We start from the raw sequence: 26,104 nt of genomic DNA on the forward strand, positions 1-26,104 counted from the left end.
AGTGGGACGACATCAAACTAAGAAGCTTCTGCACAGCAGTGGAAGCCGCAACCTAAATGAAAAGGCAGCCTGTGGGTTGGGAGAAAGTGGTTGCCAGGGGCGGGGAGGTGTTGGTAAGGGGGCCACGCCGTGGCTGTGGAGGACGGACTAGGTCCAGGACCATAGCTGCTCATGCTGTAGTGGGTCTGCGAGTTTGCTGTGAAAGTAGCTTCGTTCTCCTCACCAAGAGAGAACGCTCGCTCTGTGCGAGAAGGGACGTCCATCCGCCTGACTGTGCTGAGGTTCACTGTGTCTGCACGCCATCCGGCGCTCACCTCATCCATAACCGCTTTCCTTTACGGTGTCTGTCGTGCCTTCAGCCAGTGGAAGTTTTGTTTACCTTGCTGATCATCATGGTTGAGTTTTAGTGTGTGGAATCTGTTCAGGGGCTCCTCTTTTAAAGTCAGTACTGACTGCTTGTGTCCTATGGGCTGGGACATCACATTCGGCTCGGTCTGAGCAAGCCATGTAAGCCTCGGGGTGCACGTGCGTGTGCGTCATTGCTGCCCAGCACGTTACCCCGGAGTGCAGCCCCTTCACCAGCAGCACGTATACCCACAGCTTGTGTGGGTCGGGAGTCCCAGTGCAGCTGAGCTGTGCATCTGACTCAGGGTCTTGCTGTCACGTTGCCGAGGGGGCCCTGGTCCCCTTTGGAGGCTTGATGGAGGTGGGCATCCCCTCGCACGCAGGCAGCCTTGGCTCTGCGCATGTGGGCCTCTCTTTAGGCTGCCAGCTGCTGGTCAGAGCCAGAGTGCCCGAGTAGAAGGCCGTCGTTCATTCCCTGCTCTTGAGAGGGACGTGTCATTGCTTGTGCATGGTATGTTAGGATCCAGTCAGCAGGCCCACCCACGTGAGGGGAGGACACCACGTGACGGCAGGAGCACCCTTGGGCCATCTTGGGAGCTGCCTGCCCCAGCCTCTCTATCGGCCGTGTTATTTGTAAGGTGGGAATGCGAGTAGCCACAGGATTGCTGCAAGACGGATCTCTGGACCATCTGAGATCGTATTTTATGAGAACCTGCCATCTCAGAGATGCCCTGCAAAGCTTTACTTTTACAGAAAAAGATGAAAAATAAAAATAATGAAATGATACTGGCAGCCTCTTCTGGTCTTGAGATACACCATAGACGTGCATGCACACAAGTGGTGGGTACATCCGGAAAGAATTGGAGCCCCGTGAGCCTGCACCATAATCACTGTGCAGAACGTCATTTCTGTGGGACAGTGTTGACCCCATGGGACACAGCATGGCCTGTTAACCATGAAAACAGAGGACCACGGCTTTGGGGTTTGGTGCAGATGTGTGGGTTACTCCCCGTTTCCCTACGCTGCTGAGTTTGGGACCAGTGGAATCCAGGCAGACAGGCCCCAGGTGTCTCTGAGTGATGCAGTCTGACATGGAAGACATGCGCAGAGGTGTCGCTCCTTCGCCTCTGACGACGGGCTGACTGACCTGTCCTACAGGCCCTGCCTGGATGAGTGATCCAGAACCCTCAGGCTGCCCCAGAGCCCTGCTCAGTGCCCTTCTGAGATCCACCCCAGTGACGCCGTCAGGAGCTACTTCTCACGGAAGGAGTCCCTTGTTTCTGAAGGGTCCATTGCCGATCCTGCTTTCCTCCCCCTTGTGAAGACGCCGGTTCTGCGGTCGTGTCTCCTCAGGTCCTGATGCCCAGGAAACTGGCCTTAGCAGAGGCCCTGCTCCCAAGCCTTTCCAGCGTGGCTCCCAGCAGTGGTGCTGTGCACGTTGGCGCGTGATCAGTCCACTGCTCCTGCTCCAGCCTCCGCTGAGACCTTCATCAGGACCGGGGCCCAGCCCCTGCCCTCTCGGAACTCACCACGTTTTGGGGAGACAAACCGTCAGGCTCAGCTCGCCATGCAGCAGTTTCTGTACTGCCTAGAGTGTGTGTGCACACAGAGGGGCCGGTGCACTCGGTGGGCTGTCAGCAGGGAGAATGAGCTAGCAGTTTCCTGAAAGCAAGGGCCCCTGTCACCTTGAGACTGAGATGCTCACTCCCCTAGTGGGGATGCGCCTGCTGGTTTCTGTGCAGGCAGGGAGGCCCCCTGCTCTGGGCAGCCGTGGCTTTAATGGCCCAGGTGCCACCAGCTCTCACAGTGGTCTCCGTGCCCTTCCCTCCTCTTCAATGTCTCATGGCGTGCTGGGCTTTGCCGCCATCTTGGAGGGTGGGACAGGAGCCTACTTTGTCTGCAGCTCCCGCCTGTGATGGGGATGGCAGGTATAAGCCCATGCGCTTACACACTGAGGACAAGAACAGGATGGGGCTCCTGCAGGGAGGTGCCTGCCTCGGGGAGCAAAAAGCCCTGGGATCTGCCTGTGCTTTTGCCCAAGAAGTGAGCCTAGAAGGACCATGTGGGGCTGGCATGCTGCCCGGCTCTTGTTCCTGCTCCTTGAGAAGGGATGGGCAGCCAGGCTGTGGTGACCACGGGGCCTTCCTGGAGGAGGCAGGGCTCCAGCAGCCACCACATCTCCCTCAACAGGGACGCTGGGCACACAGTGTGACCCCATGTGACCTGTGCCGCCCCTTTGTCTGTCAGGACACTGTGCTACTCAGCCCGGGGCAACTGATTTCTCTTGTTCACGTTGTGATTTCTCGGTTATGATACATAAAGGAGAACTGATGTCTGGTGATCTCGAGAGATTTCGCATATACATTTTACTGAATTTGACTCATCTGTTTTAAGTGTGTTGTTCTGTGTCTGTAGGATGACTTGAGGCAACATTTAGACAAATCTTTGGAGGAGAATAGTAGCTTAAAGGCTCTTTTGTTCAGCATGAAAAAAGAAGCAAAAAATGCAGACATTGCAGCTACGTTAAATGTGCAGATCACTGGTGAGTTTATAGTTTATTTGTTAAGTTATTTGGTGATGTGTGAGTGTTCAAACCCTTGTTTGTAGACTTCATTCTAAGTTACAGGATTCAGAATGCAGGTCCAGTGCACGCTGTAAAGGGCTGTGAGGTCATGGTGGCTCATGAGAGCTGCTCCCGCGGGCTCCCAGCAGAGGTTCCCCAGAGCCCTGGGGTCGGCCGTGCTGGTGGTGGCGCGGCGGACGGGGGGCCCCCACCTGCCTCCCGGAGCGTGCAGGTGGCCACGCCTCCGCTGCGTCGGCTGTCCGGAGCAGGGCAGTGCTTTGTCTCTGTTGTCACTGTTTCTTCCAGGTCCAGCTCACTTTCATCTCCCTCTCTTCACTGTCTGTACTTCTGTTTTGACGTTTTTACCAAGGTGCACTTGGTATCTCAGATTCCAGGGTTTTGAGTGAGGAGCTGGTGGTGGTGTGTGTCTTCTGTGAGTTTCGTCTGGGTGTGAACTGCAAGGTCCCTTGGAGGCTTTAACTTCCCTGAGGACTGGCCCGCTGAGTGTCGTGTGGGTCTTACCTCCCAGGGGTCTGAAAACTGTTCATAAAGGGCCTCAGAGCAGGTCTCTCCACGCACTCCCGGTGGGCTTGGCCGCGGAAGCACAGCCACAGAGACTGTCACCCTGGTCGGTCGTCTTTGTGACACGACCTGCTCAGGTCTCTTCCATTGTGTTTATTGGGTTGTTTTGTTAAGCACTGAGTTCTTGGTAGTCTTTTCTTTAACTTCCATGTAAAAAACTTTTCCCCTTTTCACCTGCGTCTTGAGATGTCATCATCCTCTTCACTTGCTTTTGGGCTCCTTCTTGCTCAGCCTTCATTTCCCATGAAGCTTTCCTCTGCCGCGAGCTCGGGCCTGAGTTTGGCCACCTCCTCTCTGACATTCTCAGGTCTGACTCGTTCCTCCATTTCTTGTATCATTTCTTTTTGGTCTTTAGCTCATTCTGAAATATTTGGTCCTGGTTTTGATGTCCTGGGTGTGGCTTCTGTTGTCCGAGGGCAGCACCTTTGTGTGGGGTCTGCCCTCAGCACTCCTGAGCTGGTCACCTGCACGTGGAATTCGTCCTCTGCATTTCCGGGGCGGGTCAGGCAGTGCTCCGAACTTCCCCCCCAGGCCCTGTTCACTCCCCCACTTCTCTCTGGTGTCCTGCCCTGCCCGAGCGGGGCCCTCACAAACAGGCCTCTGTCGTACAACCCTCTTCTGGGGGCGGGGGCTGGACAGGTCAGCCTCCAGGGGCCAGGCTTGCTGCAGTCCCCTCAGACCACCCAGGGACCCCCTGGTCTGACCTCATGGAGGAGGCTGAGCCTCTCTTGTGTCAGCCGTGGGTCCTTAGTTGCCCAGCAGGGGCTTCCTGTGAAAATGGGGGACACCTAGTGGCTGCCCGTCTGCTGACCACTGCTTCCCTCCCACAGAGGTGGCCACCATGCAGGGCATGTGGCTCTCTCGTGTCTGGGTCTCGAGGCTGCCACACCCCTAGGGGCTGTAATGTTGTCTGCGGGGCTCTGGTTTTGTCATCTAGTCACTCTTGCTGTTGGACTGGGGGGTTTCTGGGGGACGCCGAAACCGTGCCATCACTGCCCTCTTCCCAGAATCCCCTTCGCCAGCCCTGCAGTGGCGGTGTAGGGGTACAGATGCTGAGTAGTGTGGCCTCATCGTAGCGCTTTTAGGGCCCTCTGCCTCTGCTCTTGGAGCCTGCTCTCAGTGTCCTTGCCGTCCCTCTGCCCGCACCTCCCACTCTGGCTCTCCTGTTGTCTCTCGTATTGTGTAGTTTTATGTGGATTTATTTGGGTCCTGGTTTTGGGTTTCAGAGCCAATAAATGATATATTTCTTTCCCTGTCGAGTTGGAAACCCAGAGACAGGAGTCGTGTGGATGGAATCTAGACACGCTGTGTCACTGATGGACATGGGACCAGAGGACACAGCAGAGACATGTCTTTTCGCTTGTCCCCAAAGCTGCAGGCCCTCCCCTCAGGCAGAGCCCGCTGCCTGGTGGAAGAGAGGCATTGAACGCCCTTCCCTGCCAGCAGCAGGTCCAGTGAGTGGCAGGAGCCTCCAGCTGGTGCCACACCCACCTCTGTCCCTACTCTGTGCCCTCCATGCGGAGACTTGTTCCTCAGGTATCTGGAGGGCAGAGGCCCGAGGCTATCTGAGTGGCTTACACAAATGGACCTTTTCCAAACTATATTGTTTTTCTCGTATCCCTGATCCAGCTTAAACTCTTGAACTGTTGTAGTTTTTAAAACCTGTGGGTGAATTTCACTCAATGATGTTACGGTTTTTCTCTTTCAGGACTTCAAACAAGTGTGAAGAGGCTCTCTGGTGAGATTGTGGAACTAAAGCAGCATCTGGAGCACTATGACAAGGTCCAGGAGCTCACCCAGATGCTGCAGGAGGGCCACAGGTGCCTGCGCGGGGGGCGTGGGCGGGGCAGGGCCAGCCCTGGTCACATCATGGGGCACAGGGGAGCCCGGGAGTGTCACGGCAGGTGGGGTTCTGGGCCGCGCGTGTCTCTGCATTGACTTGGAACTTCCCTGAGCTTCCCTTTCTTAAGGAAAAGCAAGTCCCTTCTTGCTGCAGTATTCTGTGAGGTGTGACCTGAGGGTGTGACTGTGAGGTGTGGCCGGGAGAGGTGAGGGGCACATGAGAGATGTGAGATGGTGAGGGCAGTTTGCAGACGGCCGAGTGGACGAGCACAGCACCGATTCCTTCCTAAGGTGCTTGTTGCGGTAGAAGTAGCCGGCAGCACCATGAGACCAAGACTCTGAATTACACTGTCACTACGTCAGCATCAGTAAGGGGCCCCTTTGCATTTGACCAGGAGCTAGAAACACGCCAGACTGGGGATCGTCTCTGGAGTTAGGACGTAGTTTGCTGGCTTTCCGGACCAGGACGGTTTCCTGACAAACAGCCGTGGCTGGAGTGGCGGGGCGGCTGAGGGCCCGGGTCAGGCCCGGCACTGCCTCGGCGGGAGGCGAGGGCCGGATGGCAGGAGCCCATGGGAGGCAGGAGGGCGCTGGCTGTGGGGACCGGGCCTGGCCAGGTGAGGGAGGACGCTGCTGGACAGGAGGCGGCAGGCTGGACTTGGGAGGGGCTCAGGTGTCGCCCTCCTGTGCTCTCCTCCAGCTCCCTGGTCAGCACCAACGAGCATCTCCTGCAGGAGCTGAGCCAGGTGCGGGCGCAGCACAAGGCCGAGGTGGAGCAGCTGCACTGGAGCTACAAGGAGCTCAAGAAGACGCTGGCCCTGTTCCCGCCCGGCAGCGCCAGCCTCGGCGGCTGCTAGTGGCCCCAGCACCCTGCACGCACACCTGGCCTCCAGGTGCTGTGGCTGGCGCGTTTGTATTTGTTGTGCCAAGCCTAGTAAAACGTGGGAATTCTTTTCTACCTAGCGCGTTTGTTGGCAAGAGCTGGGTCTTCTGTCCGTAACTATCCTAAGTGTTTTGAAATGTATTCAGGGCCTGTAGCTTGGTTTTCTAAAACGTCCTAAGAAAGACAGGATTGATCTGTCTCTGAGTGAGTCTGGGAGTAAGGATGTGCATGGTGTAGTATTTGCAAAGAGCGGGCAACCAGGATTATTATTCTTTCGGACTCCGGCATGCTGCTCATGTTTCCTGAAATACAACTGAGATTTTACCCGAAAAAAGGATTAATCTAAGCCCTTCACATGTTTTGAGACAAGAAACATTGATATATTTTGAGACCAACATTATTAATTTTTCATAAAATACCTTGAGATAAAGAAAATGCAGTATTTTTTTCCTTGATGTAAAAGAGAATGGTGTCTGATCACTAAGTGATTTTGTGTGACACTCAGTCCTTGTTTAATAAACTAATAGATTGTTTTAAAAAGTGTCTTTTTATAAATTATAACTGAGTTTTTCTCATTAAATTCTTTTCTCAAACAAGCTATGCACCAAGTGAGCAGGGACAAATATGTTCCTAGACTGAATAACAGTAACACTTAAGAGTTTGGGGAAGCATTACAAATACTGTTTCACGATACTAACACCCCACACTGAGAGTATCTGTATCTACTCCCCCCCCCCCCCCGCTGCTCTCTTGCTTGCAGTGCATTTCTGAAAATTAGAGCATAACAGGGCAAAATATTAGATTTTTAGTTTGGAAGCTTCATATCTTATGCAAACACTTGCTTTCTTTGGTAAAGCAAAGTAATTTTTTAAAACAGTACTTAGTTGATTTAGGAAGAAGAGCAGGCAGGCCTAGAAGTACATGCTCAGTGGTGGCAGCGCATCCGTAGGCTCTGCGGCTGGGCGTCAGGCGTCCCCGCCTGTCCCTCGGGAGGTGGTTTCCCCAGTCCCCTCCCTCTCTGATCGTCGCTGTGTCCTTCAGCGCTGGTCTCTGTTAACTCAGCAGGAAAACATGGCACACCAATTGTGCTTTGTGTGGGGGTGCGGTTTCTTTCATCGTCAGATCATTTTTTTATTTATTTAAAAGATTTTAGCACTAATCCATTTTAAGCTTATTAAAAAGGATCACCATGCTATTACTTTATGTTTCTCTTGCTTGGGTTTCATTGAGCTTCTTAGACCTGGGAGTTTATCATTTTCATCAAATATGGAGAAGTTTTGGCCACCATTTCTCCAAAACTGTTACTTGACCCAGCCTCCCTCCCTCCCGGGACTCCAGTGACACTCAGCCAGACCACTTGTGGAGTCCCCACACATCCCTAAACTCGGGTCTTTTCCCCAATCTTTTGTTCGTGGCTTCAGTTTGGGTCGTTCCTACTGCCCTGATCTGCAGTTAGGCCTCTATGTATAGTGAATTTCTAATTTCAGAGATTACGTATGTTTTTAGTTCTAAAATTCCATTTGGTTCTTTCTTATTAACTTTCTGTGTCCTGTTATATTCACGTCTCATGTAAGTCCTGAGCCATGTTCTTCCTGCCCTCACTGTAGGTGACCTCAGATTGCCCCCGAGGTGGTTACACTGACGCTCCGCGCCGTTAGAAGCGTGTTATGTCTGTTGGTCTGTGTTCTCAGCACCTTCGTGTCCTCGTTCTCGAGGGTGTGTGATCTGTCGCGCTTTTGTACATGGCCTTTACCAGGTGAAAGCAGCTCCTTCTAGGGGCGCCTGGGTGGCTCAGTCGTTAAGCGTCTGCCTTCGGCTCAGGTCATGGTCCCAGGGTCCTGGGATCGAGCCCCGCATCGGGCTCTCTGCTCCGCGGGAAGCCTGCTTCTCCCTCTCCCACTCCCCCTGCTTGTGTTTCCTCTCTCGCTGTGTCTCTCTCTCTCTGTCAAATAAATAAATAAAATCTTAAAACAAAACAAAACTTTCTAAAAAAAAAAAAAGAAAGCAGCTCCTTCTATTGCTAATCTAAGATGTTTTTATTGTGAATGGATAAATTTTATCAGACACTTTTTTTCTGCAGCCATTAGGATGACTGGGTGATTTTTTCTCCTTTATTCTGTTGGTGTGGTTAACTACTGTAATTTGCAAACGTAAAAAGAACCTTACACGTTTGGGTTAAGCGCAACGTAGTAATGATGAGTTTTCCCTTGCAAACCTACTGTTGGATTTGGTTAATATTTTGTGTAGGATTTTATGTTGTGGGTACACCACTCAGGGTCTAACTTTTCATTATTTAAAATCTCTGGGTCTCCACTTCCTCATTTGTAGAGCCTGTGCGCAGGGTGTTGTGAGGAGTACAGGGTGATTGCAGTCAGGTCCGAGGACTGGCCTGGCACAGTGAGCACTGTGCGGCTGTGGGCCCTAGTAGTGGTAACTAGTTCTGCCTCCCTGCGGATTTCCCTTTCTGCTGCCGTCGTCCTCCAGGTCTGAGCCACTACACTGTCCCCAGGAGAAGAGTTCAGTTGTGCATCCTTCCCTGCTGTCTAGGAGAATCTAGGACAGGTTGTAATTATCTCTTCCCTGAGTGTTTAGTGGAACTTGCTAAGGAAGTCAGCTGTGCCTGGAATTTTCTTTGTGGGAGATCCTTGACCATTGGTTCGATTTGATTTATGATTAAAGGGTGCAGCAGAGCCTGTTTTCCCAGAGCACCCATCCGCTCCCTCTGTTGGCCAGCGCCCTGCCCCCCAAGCTGGTCTGGGGCCATGTGACTCGTCTGAGTGGGACAGAGAAGAGCTGCCGGGCCATTGGGGGGGCCTCCCTCCCCTCGATGGCCTTGCCGGCGGCATCACAAACCAGCAGGTCTGTTTCTCTCCTGTTGGAGGAGATCCCTCCTTGACCCTGGCCAGACTCCATCTGAGTAAGAAATAAATCTCGCTGTGTCCAACCACCGAGGTTTTGGGGGTTTTCTATTTAGTAGTCGCTCACCTAAGTCATAGGACAGTGCAGGCTTTCCATTTCTTCTTGAGTTTTTGTAAGATCTCTATCTCTAGGATTTTGTTCATATTGCCTAACTTTCAAATTTTTGGTATAACAGTCTTTCCATGGCATTTTAATGGCTTCGGCATTTGGGATTGTGTCCTTGCGGGGCAGTTGTCCATTAGGCAAGACCTTGCCATTCAAGGGAAAGGGATGCAGGCAACAGACGGCTCTGCCTCAGCTCTTGAGCCAGGGACACACCAGGGCGGCCCTAGCCGGGGACAGCACAGGTGGGACACGAGGGCCAGTGTAGGGTTCCTGTGGCGCGGGTGAGGCTCGGTGTGCGTCCCGCTCCAGCATCCTCCCCACTTCCTAGAGGCTGCCCTGTCCCCCTGGCCAGTGTCCCTGTTGCTCATTCTCGTGTTCTCCTCACTCCCTTTCCTGCACTGCAGCTTCTGTCCCTTTGCATCCTCAGCTGAAATTATGGACACATTTGGCTTTAAAACATTGCTTTTTTTCCACCATGCTCACCTCCGTGGATCTGGAAGCCATGCGCTCTTTCTGGTGCATTATCACAGTGTGCGGGTGCCCATCGGGTCAGGACCTCTGCTCTCCCCCAGTGGCGCCCAGGAGCACGTAGCTCCCTGGGCACCCCTTCTGGCTTACATGGGGTGGTCTTCCAGTGTGCCAATGAAATCTTTATTCCACAGAAAGCACTTACTTACACTGTTTATCTGTATTTACTGTTTATTCTTTATGCCACTTCCCTCCAGACATTCCATCTGTGGTCATGTTCCTTCTGCACTTAGAATTTCTTTTAACGTCTACTGGTGGAAATTCCCGTTATGGTCTTAGAATGCCTTTATCTTCCTTTTTGAGAACTATTTCACTGGCCTAGGGTTTCAGGTTGGAACTCATGGAGGACCTCATTCCTACCTATCTCTGTGGCTGCTGCAGGTGTGCGTAATTACTCTGCGTCCAGCCTCCTGGGCCCGGGCCCCTCCCTGGGGCTGCACCGGTGCTGGAGTAGACCCCTCCCAGGGCCTGTGTTAAATGGCAGGGCCCCGTGGGTGACTGCACCTTGAGGGCAACAGAGATCCACATTTCAACACCTTTATTTATCACTTTACCAATTTGACACACAATGTTAACAACAGCGAACATAGGAGGAGAGATATGCAGACAGACATGAGCTGTTTCACTAAAGGTTTGCAAGCCAGGCCTTGACAGCAGCTCTGACAGGTCTGGGGAGGGCCACCCCGATCCCATAGACGTTCCTGGTGAGTGCGGCTCTTAGATGCCCACAGATGTGCCTTTCTGAGTCAGAACACCCAAGACGCCGACGCTACTTTACCAATACACTGATAAAGTGATACACTCAGAACTCCCTAATGCTAACAAAACAGTGTAAAAATATATTGCATATATATATAAATTTATTTCCCTTTCCTGAAAAAAACTTAGTACAAACTAGTAGTATATGATCCCTTTCAAGTTTCTTTTAAGTTGTGCGGGTTTCCTTTGTTGTTTGGCTTGGTTCGGTTTTTCAAGAGTCTAAAGGGAGAAAGCATCTCAAAGGTCAGGGTGACCACTGCCCGGCCCCACCTGGGGCCATGCACTCCTGCACGCCCGGACAAGGGCTGCACCCTGACCCGCCCAGTTCCACCAAGTGTTCAGTAGTAAATCAGTGGTGGGGAGCTACTCAGGGTCAGTGTTTTAAGGACATTCTAGCCTATTGGTAACTTCACAGTACAGCTGAATTGTCAACCTGGCCTGCACGGGACAGGTGACAACAGGGGGTCCTGTGTGGCTTGGGCCGCAGGGCAGGGCCAGACGGTGAAAATGTTGGGTTCCCTCCCCACCACTTGATGGGGTGCACACGCAGCCACAGGCGGTGCCTGAGCCCAGAGGGGTGGCTGGGGGCTCTAAAACCATTCACAGAAGCCGCCTGGGCTGGGGGCACGAGCCTCTGCCCACTGCCACAGCCCCTGTCCACCGCGCAGTCAGAGGGACGCCCGTAGCCTGTGCTGAGCTCCGACCATGGGGACGCGGAGACGGAGCAGTCCAGACGGGACGTGGCGTCAGCGAGCTGTCTCTGCGTCCCTGTCCCCCGGCTTCTTGCACCTGATACGGTTTCCATCTGCCTCAAACTTAGGACTGAGGATATTAGAGGTGTAAAAATACTCCAGTATAAATATATACCTTTTGCTACAACATTCTAAACTTACGTGATTTGAACTTCATTTTGGTAAAGCTAACTGTGTTACTGACCACTGCCTCGCTGCCTATCCTATCCTGTTAAATAGAAATAAATAAGTATTCTGCTGTGATCAGCGTCGAACACCCTCCTCCAGTTGCCTCCTGATGCTCAGACGCCGTCAGCCCTGCCCTCCCTGACGGAACGTGTCCTGTCTCCTGCATGCTGTGCAGTTTCGTTTATTCACAGATAGACGCTGGGTTTCTAGTGAACCGTGGTTAGTAGAAGCATAAAAACATGCGGCGACACACACCCTGCCTGTGTGTTCTCACTACTCAGACCCTGGCAGGGGAGCATGCGTGTGTGCGTGTCCACGCGTGTGTGCGCGTCTACACGTGTGCGCGTCTACACGTGTGTGCGCGTCTACGGGTGTGCGCAGTGCGGCCCAAGCACGTGTTCTGTGTGCAAGGGCTACACCCCGGTGCAGGGACGGATTGAGCAGATGATTTCAAGCCGACAGAATGGCGACCACTGAAGCCTCGTGACTTTGCTCCCTCTCCCTCCTTCCTGATAGAGGGGAGGCTCTGACGGGGCAGATGCCATCTGAGGAGGCCTCGGGGTCAGGACGGGCAGGGGGAGGGGTGGAGACCACAGCGCCTGTGTGGCCAACCAGACCTCTGTGCTGTGGGATGCGGTGGCCACCAAGGGGGGCCAGCTCTGGGCTTGGTTCTCACTCAAGCCCAAAGGGAAGGTGCAGTTAGAAGAGTCAGGAACGCATTCGGGAACGTTCGTCAGAAGTGAGCCGTTGGTTTCCTGTCGAGACGCTGGGCTCCGTAGGCCATGGTGCTGGTTTCTTGTGTAAAACGGGGGCTCCCGCTGTGGGGACGGTGCTGTGGCAGGGTCCCGGGGTGGGGGCAGCTGTGTGGTTTCCCTTGTTTAGACCCCAGTCTCCCGGGGTGTTGTGGCTGGAGACCCCGCTCTGGGACAGGACACAGACTCCTGGGGGTGAGGGGGGCTGAGAAGGGCCAGGGGGACATCCGTTCCATCTACAAGCAGTGGCATGGGGACCCCCATCCCTTTGCTCACCACCAGGCCTGTGTACTGTGGGGGCCGAGGTCCTGCTGGATTCCAGCATCCATACTTCGTCATCAGCCGTGACAGGGGGAACCCAGCTGTTAATGGGCAGGAGGAGTAGCCCCGCGCCTCTGGTGGTTGGTGCTCCCCTGCACGGTGCCTCACGGGGTCCGGCGGGGAGGCCTGTTCCGTGACCACTAAGGAAAAACTCTTTGGCTTTGGACACAGAGTTTTCTGGTTTGTGATCTGCTTGTTGTCGAGAAGCACGCGTCGCGTTCAGAGTCGCCTTCAGACGCATTTCCCACGCTCTCCTCTTGCCTCTGGGTCGTCACAAGGGTCCAGCCTGGGGGAGGATGGAGGGGCACAGGGCGGGGGTTTGTGTCCTGCCTGCTTCTCCCTCCCCCAGCACTCCGTCCTCTATTTTCCTGCCTTCGCCGCCTGGGGTGAAGGCCCGGCCAGGCAGCTCAGGATCCCCAAGGTAGAAAGTGGGGACAGCGGTGAGACTGGCCTACAAGTGACTCAAAGCCTGCCGGCCATCATTTCCCCCACTTGAACGCACCGGCAAGTCCCAGATCCTCGGAAGCAAGCTGCTGGCGAGGCCACCGCCAGCCGCGGGTGGGTTGTGGGGGGAAGCCTGTGAGGAGCCTGGTGGAGACACTGTCCCTTCACAGGGGCCGTGCTGGATGGGAGCGTGGGTCCCAAACTCCTCTGCATGGGGGGGGCATCCCCAGCTCCAGCGATGACCATCGTGCCCTTTGGGTTCAGGAAGGCAGGTGTCTGCCACCACGGTGCTCGTCTTTATTTCAGCCAGCTGCGCTGGACACACGACGGCGGCCGGGTGGACGGGCTCCAGGAGGCGTCTTCCTGAGGCTGCCGCGGGCTTTTCCCAGGACCAGTGCCAGGACCGCATAGCCCCACCAGTCACTCGCCAGGCTGCACTTATGCAAAGGGACATGTCCCCGTGGGGCCCCCATGACAGGAGCCCCGGGCCTCTGCCCCGTCCAGCCTCACGGAGAAACCAAATGCCGGCAAATGCTACGGGCCTCAGGGCCCTCCACTGGCCTGGCTGTTGTGTGGTTTTCTGCACTCGCAGGGGTTGGCAGAGGTTGGGGAGAACTCACTGTGGAGACTGAACCACCGAGGTTTGTGCCGTGTGCTAGCGAAGAGGGAGCAGCCACGTGGACCCACAGCCCTGAGGCCCCAAGTGCGGGGCAAAGCCCCGGGGAACAAGACGCCCGGTCCTGCCAGCAAAGCACCTGCATGGGAAGCCTCAGCCAGCAGGGTCTCCTGACCCGGACACGGACGGCAGGAGAGAAAGGGGCAGAAACAGGGTATTCTCAGTCTTCCCTGACCCATTCTAAGAATAAACACATTTCCTACTTCTTCTTAGGAAAGCTCAGTTTCCGTTTTGACACTCTTGGGCTTCGCACTTCAAACCGTGTTCCTTTGGTCCACAGAGGAGCCTTTCACTGGCTCACCGTCCTCCCTTGCTCGCCAGCCTCTGGTTCCGCGACGTGTGTCCAGGTGTGCGTGTGTGCAAGCATGTGCGTGAGCGTTTGCAAGCGTGTGTGCGTGTGCGCACGTACAAGCACGTGTCCCACCTCCCCACACCGGCACGGTGTCCTGTTCGGGCTCACTTCATTTTCTTGGTGCGGCTGTTAGTGAGTCAGCTCTTGTTGCCCTCGAGGCTCCTGGGAGGGGTCTGTAGGTCAGGAGGTCGGCACCACCTCTGACGGGGTCTGTCCCCCTCACCCCGCGGCCCACCGGCTCCTGTACAATGGCCCTTTGGCCTGTAAGCCAGGTGGCTAATGTGGTCTGGTCCCGGGAGACACTTTGGAAAAGGCCGTTTGTTGACGGCCAGCACTGGACGAGGCAGGTGTGTTAAAAAGGTCAGTGAGTTCAGGGGCCCCACCTGGGGGTCAGAGAGAAGCGCGCTGGCCCCGGGGCAGGAGGAGGCCTGGGTGTCGCCCCCACAGCCACCCGGGCCCCAGAGTCTTGAGTTCTGACCGGGGAGCACAGGAATGTAACGAAGTGTGAGCTGGTACAGCCTCGGCAGGGCTGGCTACTTGCCCCCCTGCACCTTCTGGTCGTAGGTGCCTGCGTGTTTGTAGCCTGGCACGTAGCCCGACTCGTCCACCAGGTCCACACGGCCTGCCTTCCCCTTGCCCCGGCCTGATGGGTCGAAGCGTTCCTTGTGGGAGCCCGTGAACTTGGTCGTGTCCGTGAGCCGAGATACGGTGGGCGACGAGATGGCTTTCTGCAAGGGGAGAGAGCGGGGTGCGCCCGTGTGAACCCCAGGGGCCGAGGCCGTGGGCAGCTGCATCAGCCCACCCCTGGGGATGAACACCTCTGCCGTCGGGCCCCAGACCCCGTGGGCTGTGCTCCCCCAGGGAGTCCCTCCCAGCCATGCTCACCGTAACCCCCGAGATGATGGGGGCCTTGCCCTCGATGAGCCTGTGCACCTCGCGGACAGCCTCCTCACTGCTCTTGTCTCTGAATCTCTTCTTGGAGAGTTCTTCAAGTGCCTCCTTGAACTGCTCGAATGTGATGGTCCGGCAGGACTTCCCTCTGAGGGAGAGAGCACTCAGGGCCGGCCAGGGCCACTCCCCTCCATGGGGCACAGCCCTGCCGAGCAGTGCCCCGGGAACCTGCTGACCTCGGGGGACCCCTGCCCCTGCCCGGGGACCCAGTGACATTGGGGGACCCCCCATCCAGGGAGCCGGTGACATCGGGGGACCCCTCCCATCCAGGGACCCGGTGACATCGGGGATTCCCCCCCATCCAGAGACCCAGTGACATCGGGGGACCCCCTATCCAGGGACCCGGTGACATCAGGGGACCCCCCCATTCAGGGACCCGGTGATATTGGGGGACCCCCATCCAGGGACCCAGTGACATCGGAGGACCCCCAATCCAGGGACACACTGACATCGGGGGACCCTGCCTCTCTCCCACGGTGGAAATCGAGTGTAACGTTAAAATACAGAATGTGCCCCTCCCCCGCCCTGGTGTGCACTGTTTATGCCCAACAGTCGGTCGCCATGGGCAACAGCAGCAAATATAAATTGTCGTGGAAAAAAGCTTAAAGGAACCACATCCTTTATGAACAACTGGACATTGTAACAAAGCTGTTGTCTGGTTCTAAAATGGGTTGTGTGTGTGGCGTCCACTTGGAGCATGGGGGAAAGTCAGGGCAAGAAGCGAGTTTCGGCTGAACCCCAGGGAGGCCGAGTCCTGCCTGGAAGCGCCACAGCCCGACGTCCCCCTTATCACGCAGGGATGGGGGCCGCCTCCCCAGCACGCCCAGCAGCATGGGCCAGGGCCTGCCCCCCGCCTCCTGGGACCCCCACTGCCCCTGCCTGGAAGCCACTTGGGGCCAGGCCAGGGCCGCCCACCTGAGGGGCACCAGCGGCCGGGTGCAGCCCTGTTCATTCCCCGCCGCGGGCCATTCACAAGATTTCAGGAGGGTTCTGGACTGGCTCTGCATCTTGTATAGTCTTAGCTAAAAGCCATTTTTGCCACTCTGACTGGCTCTCCCCTGCTCATCCATTCAGCAAGCTGTCAGTGTTTCACAACAAGAGGTCCTGTGGAGGCGGCTGCCCGCGGTGCAGGGACGCGCTAGGAGCGCAGGATCCTGAGTGGGGCGGCCCCACATTACCCGGCAGGCGGCTCTGTAGACGTCCGTCCACAAGCAGAGGGCCTGGAACGGCCAAGAACAGGCTGAGGGGCTGAGAGCCGCAGGGACACACCCACACAAGGACTTCCTCAAAGGAGCAAAGGGGTCCAGCAGAGAAAGACCGCTGACCACCCAGCTCCGAGCTGTGCCTCGCAGCGTGCACACGAACTCCTAGTCCTGGGCTCATCATAAATCCTAAAACTGTACACTTCTGGAAGAATACCTAAGAGAAAATCTTTGTGACCTTGGGTGAGGCAAAGATTTCTTAGAAATACCACTATAATAGTCCATAAAAGAAAAAAATAAGGAATTGGAATTCACCCAAATTTTAAAAACTCACGTCTTTCATTCCAAGACAAGCCAGAGACTGGGAGGAAACACATACATACCTGAAAAGGACAACCCTTCAAACTCAGCAACAGAGAAAACCCAGGATGAAGCCTGTGAGCAAAAGCTCTGACCCAGACACTTCGTCCAGGGAGACTGTGGGCGGCAAACACCGAGCCCACGAAGAGCCACCTCACGTTGTGAGCCAGACGCAGATGAGACCCCCGTGAGGGCTGCGGTGACTGACGGGGCGACCGCATCAGCATTGGGAGGATGTGGGCTGCTGGGCCTGCGACGGGGCGTCCACCCCGGCAGTTTGGCACTTCCAGCTCCCACCCCCCACACCTGGGCTCCACGCGGGACAAACCAGCCGGAGCCCCATGTGAACTGCGTAGCCAGGTGTCCTTCAGCAGCGCAGGCCCGGACAGCACGCACAGGGGTTCCCAGGCACTTGACACGGGACACACTGCCCACGGTCAGGAAGGGCACGGCCCCGCGTCCGTCCTGAGGCATTGGTCCCAGCCGTGACCGCGCAGCAGGGGCTGGGGACCCGGCCGACACAGGGCTTCCTCAGATCCAGTGGTGGGCACTGGGTTCTGCTCCCGAAGCAATCAGCCTCCGAGCAAACCAGGCTGGGCGGCAAGGTCCCCACAGCAGCTGCCCCGCACGGAGGACCCCGTGTGCCCTGCCGCCCGGCCGAGGCCCTGTTTGTTTGTCCTGGGCCATCCAAGGCACTCCTGTCTCCTATTCACGCCCTGCCTGGGTAGCATGTGGGTGCCAGGCCTGACGGCCAGCCCGGTGACTGGCACCAGGCGCCACCAGTGTGAGTCACTGGGGCTGGGGGTGGGGGGATGGCCGACAGGGGCTCCCGTCAGAGGCCACATTCAGATCTGGTGGACGTGCAGGCCTATGGCTGACTTGCCCGCTCCACCTGGCTGGGCTGGGTGTCCCCAACTGTCCCCACCATGACTGCCCAGCAGGGAGTTCTCCCCAGGGGACCCGGCGCCCTGCTGCAGTGAACTGTCCCCAGCAAGTTCTAGAATGACAATGCCTGTCTCTTCCCCAGAGACACTGATCACATTACACGGCTCTCTGGACACAGAGTGAGCCTGTTCTCCAGAGTTCACAGAACTAGAGGGTGTCCCCACAATGAACCCCCCTCTGCTCCCGGCTCCAGGCCCTGCTGGAAAGCCAGCCCAGTCATAGTGGGGTCACTGGTCACACAAGGCCCTGTGAGCTGGGGCTTCACTTTGCTTCCCAAGCCCTGTGTCGCCCAGGCCTCCAGACCTAACTCCGGGCGGGCAGGGGGCTGCACCCTGTCAGTGCCAGAGGTCACCCAGGGACACCAGGGGCATCTGGGGCATCAGTGCAGCCCTCCAAAGGCAGATGTATGTGTGTGCCACCCGGCCAACACCAGGAAGGCTCCCGAGCTCCGGGTTGAAATGCTGTAGGATCGAGCACGGGCCACCACCTCCTCCCCAGCCCCTCCGTGAACCAGGATCGAGGGCACGGCCAGGGGCACCTCTCTGAGTGGTGGCAGCCAGCGTGCTGGGTCGTCACAGATAACTTGCCGTCTGGGGGTGGGAGAAAGCTGCGGGCTCTCCTTGCCGCCCCTGACCAGCAAAGCCAGGGCCCTGGATGACCTGTCCAGGCAGCCGCCTCGCTGCCAGGATACCAGTGGGAATCCACCTAAGGCCCTGATGAGGCTCAGTGGGAAGGGGCCTCTGGGATATTTCCAGCAGGGGTGGGGGGCCCCTGGGGGAGCTTCGCCGTACATGTGATCTGGAGCAGCTCCCGGGCCGGGTGCTCGAGGAGGACCACCGACTGCTGTCAGACCCTCCTGGTGCACAGTGGGCCCCCCCGCTCCTGCCCAGGGCTCCCCACTGCCTCTGACCACCGTGATGCTGGTGGTCTGTAGGGGTGTGTGCAGGCCCTGACCTGCCTGGAGGGGCAGCTGTGGCCCCAACTCTGAGTTACTTCCCCCCAATAGGAAAAAGCCACCCTAGTGTCCCCCTAACTTCGTGCGTACTTCGTGCAGGGCTGGGGGGGCCCCCCCACCCCGTCCACTCCTAATTGCCCTCCTGGTGGTGGCGGGGGCTGGGCTGTGGGGACAGATGCACTGAGGTCACTGAAACCATTTCTGGGTGTTTGGGGAAGGTCCTCCTCTTTTTTTTTTTTTTTTTTTAAAGATTTTATTTATTTATTTGAGAGAGAGAATGAGAGACAGAGAGCATGAGAGGGGGAGGATCAGAGGGAGAAGCAGACTCCCTGCTGAGCAGGGAGCCCGATGTGGGACTCGATCCCAGGACTCCAGGATCATGACCTGAGCCGAAGGCAGTCGCTTAACCAACTGAGCCACCCAGGCGCCCCTAGGGAAGGTCCTCCTCTTAAAAGGCTATCGTGCACCGGGACCCAGCGCCCACATCAACCTGGTGAGGAGCCGTCGGGCTAGGAACTCCCCGATTCCTATTCTGTGCGGCCCTGACCCCTGGCTGAAGATGCGCCAGGCTGCCCACCACAGGTGCTCCATGAGGGCCCCACAGAGAAGGACTGGGCCACATGGCCACTGTGACACCCCTCTGACCCTGGATGCCCCCCAGTCTGGGGGGAGGAGCCCGGGGCAGACCCAGCTGGCCAGCACCTCTGGGACGTCACGGCTCCCCGCGCCCCTCCTATGGGCGCCCCCACCCCACCATCATGCTGTCCTGGGGGATCTCTCCTGCGGGTGCTGGACGGCGGGGGAGAGTGTCTGTGCTCAGGCTGAAGGCCCAGGTCTGCTATTCCAGCTCCCTGCCCGAGACCGTTCCCACCGTGTCCTGGCCGGGGCCGGGGCGGGTGCGGCAAGAAGGGAGGGGTGGGTGGGTGGCCCACAGGCCCCAGGGAGCCCCGCCAGCGTGCTGCTTCCTAACCTGTTCAGACGCCGGCAGCGGGCTGCAGGAAGCATGGCCCGTCTGCGGACACACAGCACCCAGAAAACAGGTGTGCGCGTGGCCGGAGACCCCGCCGCGCTCTGCCCCCTCGGGCCTGGCCTCTCCACCTGTGCCTGGCCCCGAGCACGCAGGCAGGCTGGAAGGGGACGTGGTCGTGGGGACACGTCTGTCAGGGTGACATTCCTGCCACGCACACCGAGTCTGGATTAATTAATAGTTGGGACCGACCCTGTCTGCTCCTCGGGGAGGGGAGGCTGCAGAAGCCTTTGTCTGGGTAACAATAGTGTTCAGTCAAGACCTGGTGTGGAGCTGCAAGAAGTTTGTTTAAAATTTAACACATAGTAACATCAAAACAAACAAGCGCTGCCGTGGCAACAGGCCCTAAACAAAGCCCGCAGATACCCCGGCTGGCGCCCGCGCAGCCATGGCAACCGCCCGCAAACACAGAGTGGGCGCCTCTCCACCGGGCGGCCACTTGACGGGTCCACGTCCGCGGCTCCCACGCCGCAAGGCGCTTCTGCCGTGGCTGCCGACAAACTGTGTCCGGAGACCCCATGGACCCGGACGAGCACATCCCCGCCCAGCACCGCCGTCCTCACAGGGCCACATAAAAACACTTCTAACAGCTCCTCGGGGCCTCCTGGTGTCCTCCAGCCCATCCCTTGGGACCCCACGGTCTCCCCTTCAGGGACAAGGGCATGGGCCCCCCGCCGCACCCTCAGGGTGACCAGCAAGCCTGTCCGGGCCAGGGCCCTGCACCCGCTCCCTGGCAGGGACCCCTGTGGCCGCCGCAGCTCGGTGACCCCTTGCTGGGCTGGGGCCACCACTGCCCACTCACCAGGCAGCTCCCCCCTACATGAGCTGAGGCAGAGACGCCGGGGGTCCCAAACAGCCCTGCGCTCCGCAGCAGGGAGCCCGCCGCGCCCAGGAGCCAGGGGCCAAGGCTCAGCCCCCAGTGTCTGAGCAGCTGATGCCCTGCCTCCCCGGACAGGGGCAGCAACCAGATGCGGCTCCCTTCCTGGTGCTCACACGAGCGACGCCAGCGCCCTGCAGGTGGGCAGAAGGCCCCTGGCCCTCTGCCTGGGTGGTGGGCTGCCCGAGCCGCCTGCACACAGGGTCTTGGGGCCTGCCCAGGGCACCCGTCCTCAGAATGAGCCACCTCCCCACCACCAAGGGTGTGGAGAGCCTGAGTTCTACCTGTGAGTGCGTGTGCACGCAGCGGTGCACACGTGTGTGGGCTCTGAGTGCATGTGTGCATACGTGTGCAAATGCCTGCCCTCAGCAGCCTGGAGGAAGGAGTGAAAGCCACCACCTGTCCCCGGCAGTTCGACGTGTAGGCCAGCGCCAAGGGTGGGGTGACCCGCCCCTGGACGTGCCACTTCCTGCCTCCTTCCCAGCCCTTCTGGAACCTTCCCTGATGGACACGGCTCGCTCCCGGGTCTGTCCGTGTCTCCTGGATGCACGGGATTTCCCAAGGCCAGCGCTCAAGGCCTGGAGGACACGCCCAGGAAGGGGAATGGGGAGACCCTGCGGGGCGTCTTCGGAGCTCCTGCTGCCCCCCGCCCCCGGCCCGGAGTGCGAGCCCTTCTGCTCCACCCGCCGTGCCCTCCTTCCCTGTCCCGGCGCAGCCCCAGGCTCTGGTCAGGCCCTCGGGGTCGGCGGCAGCACCACGTGCCCGAGGCGGGCTGACCACGGCCTGGACGGGCTGCTGGACCGTCCGCGGGGAAGCCCACACACAGCTGGCTCGCAGTTCTCAGCGAGGACAGCAGGCCAGCTGCCGCGGCGAGCCTCTGAAGCCGCTCGGCTGAGGACTCGGGCCGGACGGAGCCCGGTCCCTGCCGCCGAGAGCAGCTCCACAGTCAGATACCAGACCCCTTGGTCACAAGCCCGGGGCCACAGGGACAGCAAATGTGGAGACCCCCAGGTGGGGCCACAGAGAGCTGGTCCCTGCAGCCTGCCAGACCAGCGCCCTGTGGGGGATGGGGAGAGGCAGGCTCCGTGGGGCTCCCTGGTCCCCAAAGATCCCGAAGCCCCCCACTCGGAGACACGGGAAAGGACAAGATGCAGCCTCCACCTGGCCCCCGCCCCTCCTGGGAATGTCCTTGACCACGAGGCCACACCCCACCAGGGACTCCCAGGGTCTGGACCCTCAGCTCCCATGTCCAGTGGCCCCTGCTCTGTGGGGGTGACGCTGGGGGTCAGGCTGACCCAGCTGAGCGGACACAGCTCTTCATCTCCAGGGGCAGCCTGTAGCTGAGGAGGGACTAGCAGAGGCCCCAGAGGCGTGGCAAGAGAGGTTAGGAACCCCTGTCCCCGGTGTGTGGGGTCCAGATGGGCTGGGCATCTGTGAGAAGGGGGGACAGCATAAGTCAGGGTCCAGCAGGGCTGTGAGCAGGGCTGGGACGGGCAGGGGTCAGCCCAGAGGCGAAGCTCCACACAGCTGAACCGCACATGGAAACTGAAGCCCAGGACACGGAGGAGGGTGAGACGTGAGTGCCCAGCCGGGGACAGATGGGGGCTGATCTGTCCACACTCACCCCTCCACGGCTGTGTCCTCAGCCTCCACAGGTGGGCGTGGGGGGACACACTGACTGGACACTCGGGCCCAGACAACATCACGTGAACGCCTAATCAGAGGAGTGGTCCCTCCGTTGGAGAGCCGTCTAGATTCGGGGACCACTTCCCCTCTGCACAGACCAGGTTGCTGACGAGGGACCCCAGAGGTCTGGAGAGCCCACCTGCCCTTTGCATGGGCCCTGCCCCGCGGACACGGCACAAGTCAGCAGATGGAGGGGCAGGGACGGCCAGGGCGGCACTGTCGGCCCAACACCTTCCCCTGGGCTCCCGGGGCCTCAGCCTGGTCCCGGTGATGAAGCCTCTACCTTGGGCCCCATACCAACCACAGAGCTTCTCCTCCCCCCAACTGTCACCCGCCTTCACCTTCTCCCCGCACCTGCACCCCACCTTCACCTCCTCCCCAGCCTGCACCCAACCTTCATTTCCTCCCAAAGCTGCACCCCAATTCACCTCTTCCCCCACCTGTACCCCACCTTCACCTCCTCTTCCCCCTACCTGCACCCCACCTTTCCCTTCTCCTCCCCATCTGCACCCCGCCTTCACCACCCCCCCACCTACACCCCACCTTTCCCTTCCCCTCTGACCCTGGGTCTCAGGAATGGAGGGTTCACCAGAATCCCCAGTCCCACAGCTATGGTGTCCTTGGGGACCCTGCTTGGACTGTAAATTCTGACTGGTTCTACCTCTTCCCCTGGGGCCAGAAAGACCGAGTCCCCTCTGCCTGGTGAGTGCCCGGCACTGCTGGGTCCTAACAGTTGACTTTTCGGAGCTGCCCATGGGGCTACTCCACCCCAGCTCTGGGGGAGAGCCGACGTGCGGCTGCTTCCACGGTGCCCGATGGTGACGGCTGTCCCCTCAGCCTCGGGTCGGCCCGGGAAGTCAGGGACACCTCCCTGGGATGGAGACACACTGGTGTCCGGTGACATGGAGTCACTGCCGCTGAGGACGCAGAGGGAGGAAGCCATCCACCACTGAGTGCACGGAGGAGCCCAGCCGTTAACGGGGAGGGCAGGGGCGTCACGTGGTGACCGCGACACATGACCGAGATGGACACGCGCCAGAAATATGCTGAAAGCTATTTTCCGCGACAGGTGACAGAAAGCAGTAGACGCCAGGTAGCCTGGGGGGCACTGTTCCTTTTCTCAGGTGTGGTCATGACGTGTGCAGGGCCGGAGGCGCCCAGCAAGATGGGGGGTAGAAGCCTGATGTGCTCCCCAGTGTCCAGGACGAAGGACGTGCACACGCACACATGCTCACAGTCACCGAGTCCACGGCTGGAGACACTGACCCCGACCGCTCTGTCCTCCACGCTCAAGCGTGACCGTCCCCCAGAGCCCAGGGCGAGGTGCCCGCCCCTCCCTGCCTCACACTCAGCCCCCCGAGCAGCCCCCGCGGGTGGGAGCTCTGCGGCCAGCGCAGCGGCCCCCAGGCAGTGCCCCCGACCTGGGCACCCCGGCATCTTACATCTTATCCCGAGAAGGGAGGGGTCTCGAGCACCTCCTCATTGCCCGCTTGCCACGAAGCCCACGTGGCGGGGGGGTCTTGAGCACGAGGCCTGGGCGGCACTTACTTGATTTTGCTGAAGACGATGTCCACGTCTGTGACAGTCACGTTCTTCCCATCGATGACCTGGCAATCCTTACACAGCTTCGACCAGTTCTTGCCGTGCATCTCCTTCCCAGTGGCCCTGGTGTCCCCGTGCACCGCGAACCGCCGGAAGGCCTCCTCCAGGGCGCTGAGCTCCGGGGCCGCAGCAGCCGCCCCCTCAGTGGCCCCTTCTGTCTCCAGCGACAACCTCTTGGCTGCCCGGTCCTTTGCAGGGTCCCCCGGGGACTTGGGGGGTGTCTTGTTGGCGGCCTTGGCAGACTTGGCCTTGCTGTCAGCCATGTTGCTAGAGGAGGAGGAAGGGGAGAAAGGAGTTACCACGCTTCTGCCTGGCCGCACACAGGGCAGGATGGGCACCCAGGACGTGGCAGGGGCCCTCATAAGGGGGCGGAGCCACAGCCAGGAGGCCACTACAGGGCTCTGGACACAGCATTGCCCCTCCCAGCACTGGTCCAGCACTGGCCCCTGCCGGCTGCCCCATTGTTGGGTCAAGGGCTGTCCCCAAATAGTCCAGGCCCTCCATGACAGCCCGGCCCCCTGTGGGGCTCAGGTCCCCTCCTGTCACTCCCCTGCCAGCCACCATGACACTGAGTCATCCCTGGAATGACATGCTTCCTAGGGCACCCACCGCAGGATGGGGAGGGAGACCCAGAACCGGTCACCGCCACCTCAGTGCTGACCTAGTGCATGGGGTGCCCAGGGTGGGGACTGCACATGCAAGGGAAGCCACCTGAGAGGCCCCCCGCATCGGGACCTTAGTGGAGCCTGCCCTGACCTGTCTATGAGTCTCTGACTTCATGGGGCACCTGATCCCCGAAGCCGGGTGGGTCCCTGTGGACCACACGGGCTGTGCTGCCCCTTCCCTGTGTCACAGCTGGTGGCCCGGACAGCAGCCTGAGATGCCCAAGCCCCGCAAGGGTGTGCAGCTGAGTCCCCAGAAGCCGCTTCCCAGAGGAGCTGTGGGCGGCCGTCCATGCCTCAGCGGGCTCAGCAAGAGGGGACAAGCCACCGGGCACATGCAGAATCCAGGATGGACAGCAGCGCCCAGGACAGCAAGCATGTGCCCGAGGCCGCAGTTCACGGGGGCCGCCCCGCCCAGCCCCTCGCCGCTCCAAACCTGAGTTCTCAGCACCAGCTTGCCCAGAGGGAGCCGGGACTGGCACCAGGGGCTGGGGGTGGCCATGCGGACGGCGATCACACAGACTCCCACCGTCAGCAAAGCCCATGCAGCTCAGCCACTGGACTGAATATTCTCAAGGGCCCCCCGCGGCCCCATCTGCCCCCACTCCTCCATGGTAGCGCAAAAGTACAACCACCGGTGAGAAAACCAGGACCCGTGTGGACAGGGCACGGCCAGCGTGAGGAGACTGGCTCCCACACACATGCCCGTCCGCTGGGACCCTCCCAGGGACCCGGGACAAAGGCCGGGTGACGCCAGCCCTCTCTAGTGTTGTCACAGACACCATTTCTTTGTCTGAAACAGGAGCTTCTTGGGGCTGAGGTGGGAGGGCTCCCATCCTGTGCGTTCTTTTCTATCCTTTGATAAATCCGTGTGCTATTTCTAAAATGAGGTAATAATGATAAAATTAATTTTAAAAAACCTGAGGGCTCCAGCTCCTGGACAGGAATACGGAGCTGTCCAGGGAGGCCCTCCTGAACCCGGGACGGCAGTCTGTACCCGGGAAGGCCTTCCCTGCAGGCACGGGCCTCCCCGTCACCCCTACACCCCCTGCCTGACTCTCCCCTGCCCTGCACCCCAGGAGAGCCAAATCAGCCTACAGTGGGAGTGGAGGCCCATCAGGTGGGACCAGGTGGGACCAGGTGTGACCAGGGATCATTCTGGCTGGCCACAGACCAGGCAGTCCGAATGCCCTGCCCTCTCCCTCAATGGGAGGATTTCCAGCCACTCGGGAAAACCCCAGGAGTTCCTACGCCCACAACCCCCCACTCCCTGTGAATCCCTGGAGTCTCTCTCCTTGGTCTCACCCACCTGCTTTCCTAGGATGTGTATGAATTTGGGAGGATGGAGAGGGAGGAGGATGTGAGCACAGAGCTGGGATCCGTGCTGTGTAGATCCAGCCAGATGCCAAGGGAGGCACCTGTAAAGTGCCCCTCACATCGTCGGCATCAGGCCCACAACGGGCCAGCTCAGGGGTCCCAGGCAGCAGGGTGGGGGTAGCAGTAAGGGGAGGGGGGCCCTGGAGAAGAGCAGGAGGAAGGGCAGGAGGGGAAGGGAACCAGGGCAGGCGCACTGTGGGGCTTGTGTGAGCCCTCCGCCCTCAGCCAGAGGGGTCAGGAGCAGAACTAGGTGTGGGGACAGACTGTGTTACTGCATTTGCATTTTCAAAGAAGGGCTTGGAGAGGCCCTGCCAGGCTGGAATTACAGAGCAGTGGGAGGAGGAGCCAGAGGGGCCCCTGCGGGCTGGAGGACTGACACCCCCCCCCCCCGCCCCGCCCCCCCCCCCCGCCCACCCCCCCCCCCCCCCCCCCCCCCACCCACCAGCACGCCGCACGGCAGCGCCCGCCC

At 58.9% G+C, this 26,104-nt stretch overlaps 2 protein-coding genes across 2 annotated transcripts in view; one reads left to right on the forward strand and one right to left on the reverse strand.

Annotated features, from left to right (window-relative positions):
• The window catches only part of CEP72 (centrosomal protein 72), a 30,979-nt gene extending 24,294 nt beyond the window's left edge, over positions 1-6,685 (forward strand). Inside the window, exons 10-12 of the mRNA XM_032415344.1 lie at positions 2,761-2,887; positions 5,199-5,310; positions 6,033-6,685. Of these exons, the coding sequence (XP_032271235.1) occupies positions 2,761-2,887; positions 5,199-5,310; positions 6,033-6,189 (396 nt within the window). The 3' untranslated portion in view covers positions 6,190-6,685. The remainder of the gene's footprint in view (positions 1-2,760; positions 2,888-5,198; positions 5,311-6,032) is intronic.
• Positions 6,686-10,288: 3,603 nt separating this feature from the next.
• Positions 10,289-26,104, reverse strand: part of TPPP (tubulin polymerization promoting protein) — a 26,060-nt gene continuing 10,244 nt past the window's right edge. The window contains exons 2-4 of the mRNA XM_032415255.1: positions 23,543-23,863; positions 14,877-15,030; positions 10,289-14,719 (exon numbers count right to left, since the gene is read on the reverse strand). Coding sequence (XP_032271146.1) covers positions 14,525-14,719; positions 14,877-15,030; positions 23,543-23,859 — 666 coding nt within the window. The 5' untranslated portion in view covers positions 23,860-23,863 and the 3' untranslated portion in view covers positions 10,289-14,524. The remainder of the gene's footprint in view (positions 14,720-14,876; positions 15,031-23,542; positions 23,864-26,104) is intronic.

The sequence above is a fragment of the Phoca vitulina genome, unplaced genomic scaffold (assembly GCF_004348235.1).
Source record: "Phoca vitulina isolate PV1807 unplaced genomic scaffold, GSC_HSeal_1.0 scaffold17, whole genome shotgun sequence".
Classification (NCBI taxonomy): Eukaryota; Metazoa; Chordata; class Mammalia; order Carnivora; family Phocidae; genus Phoca; species Phoca vitulina.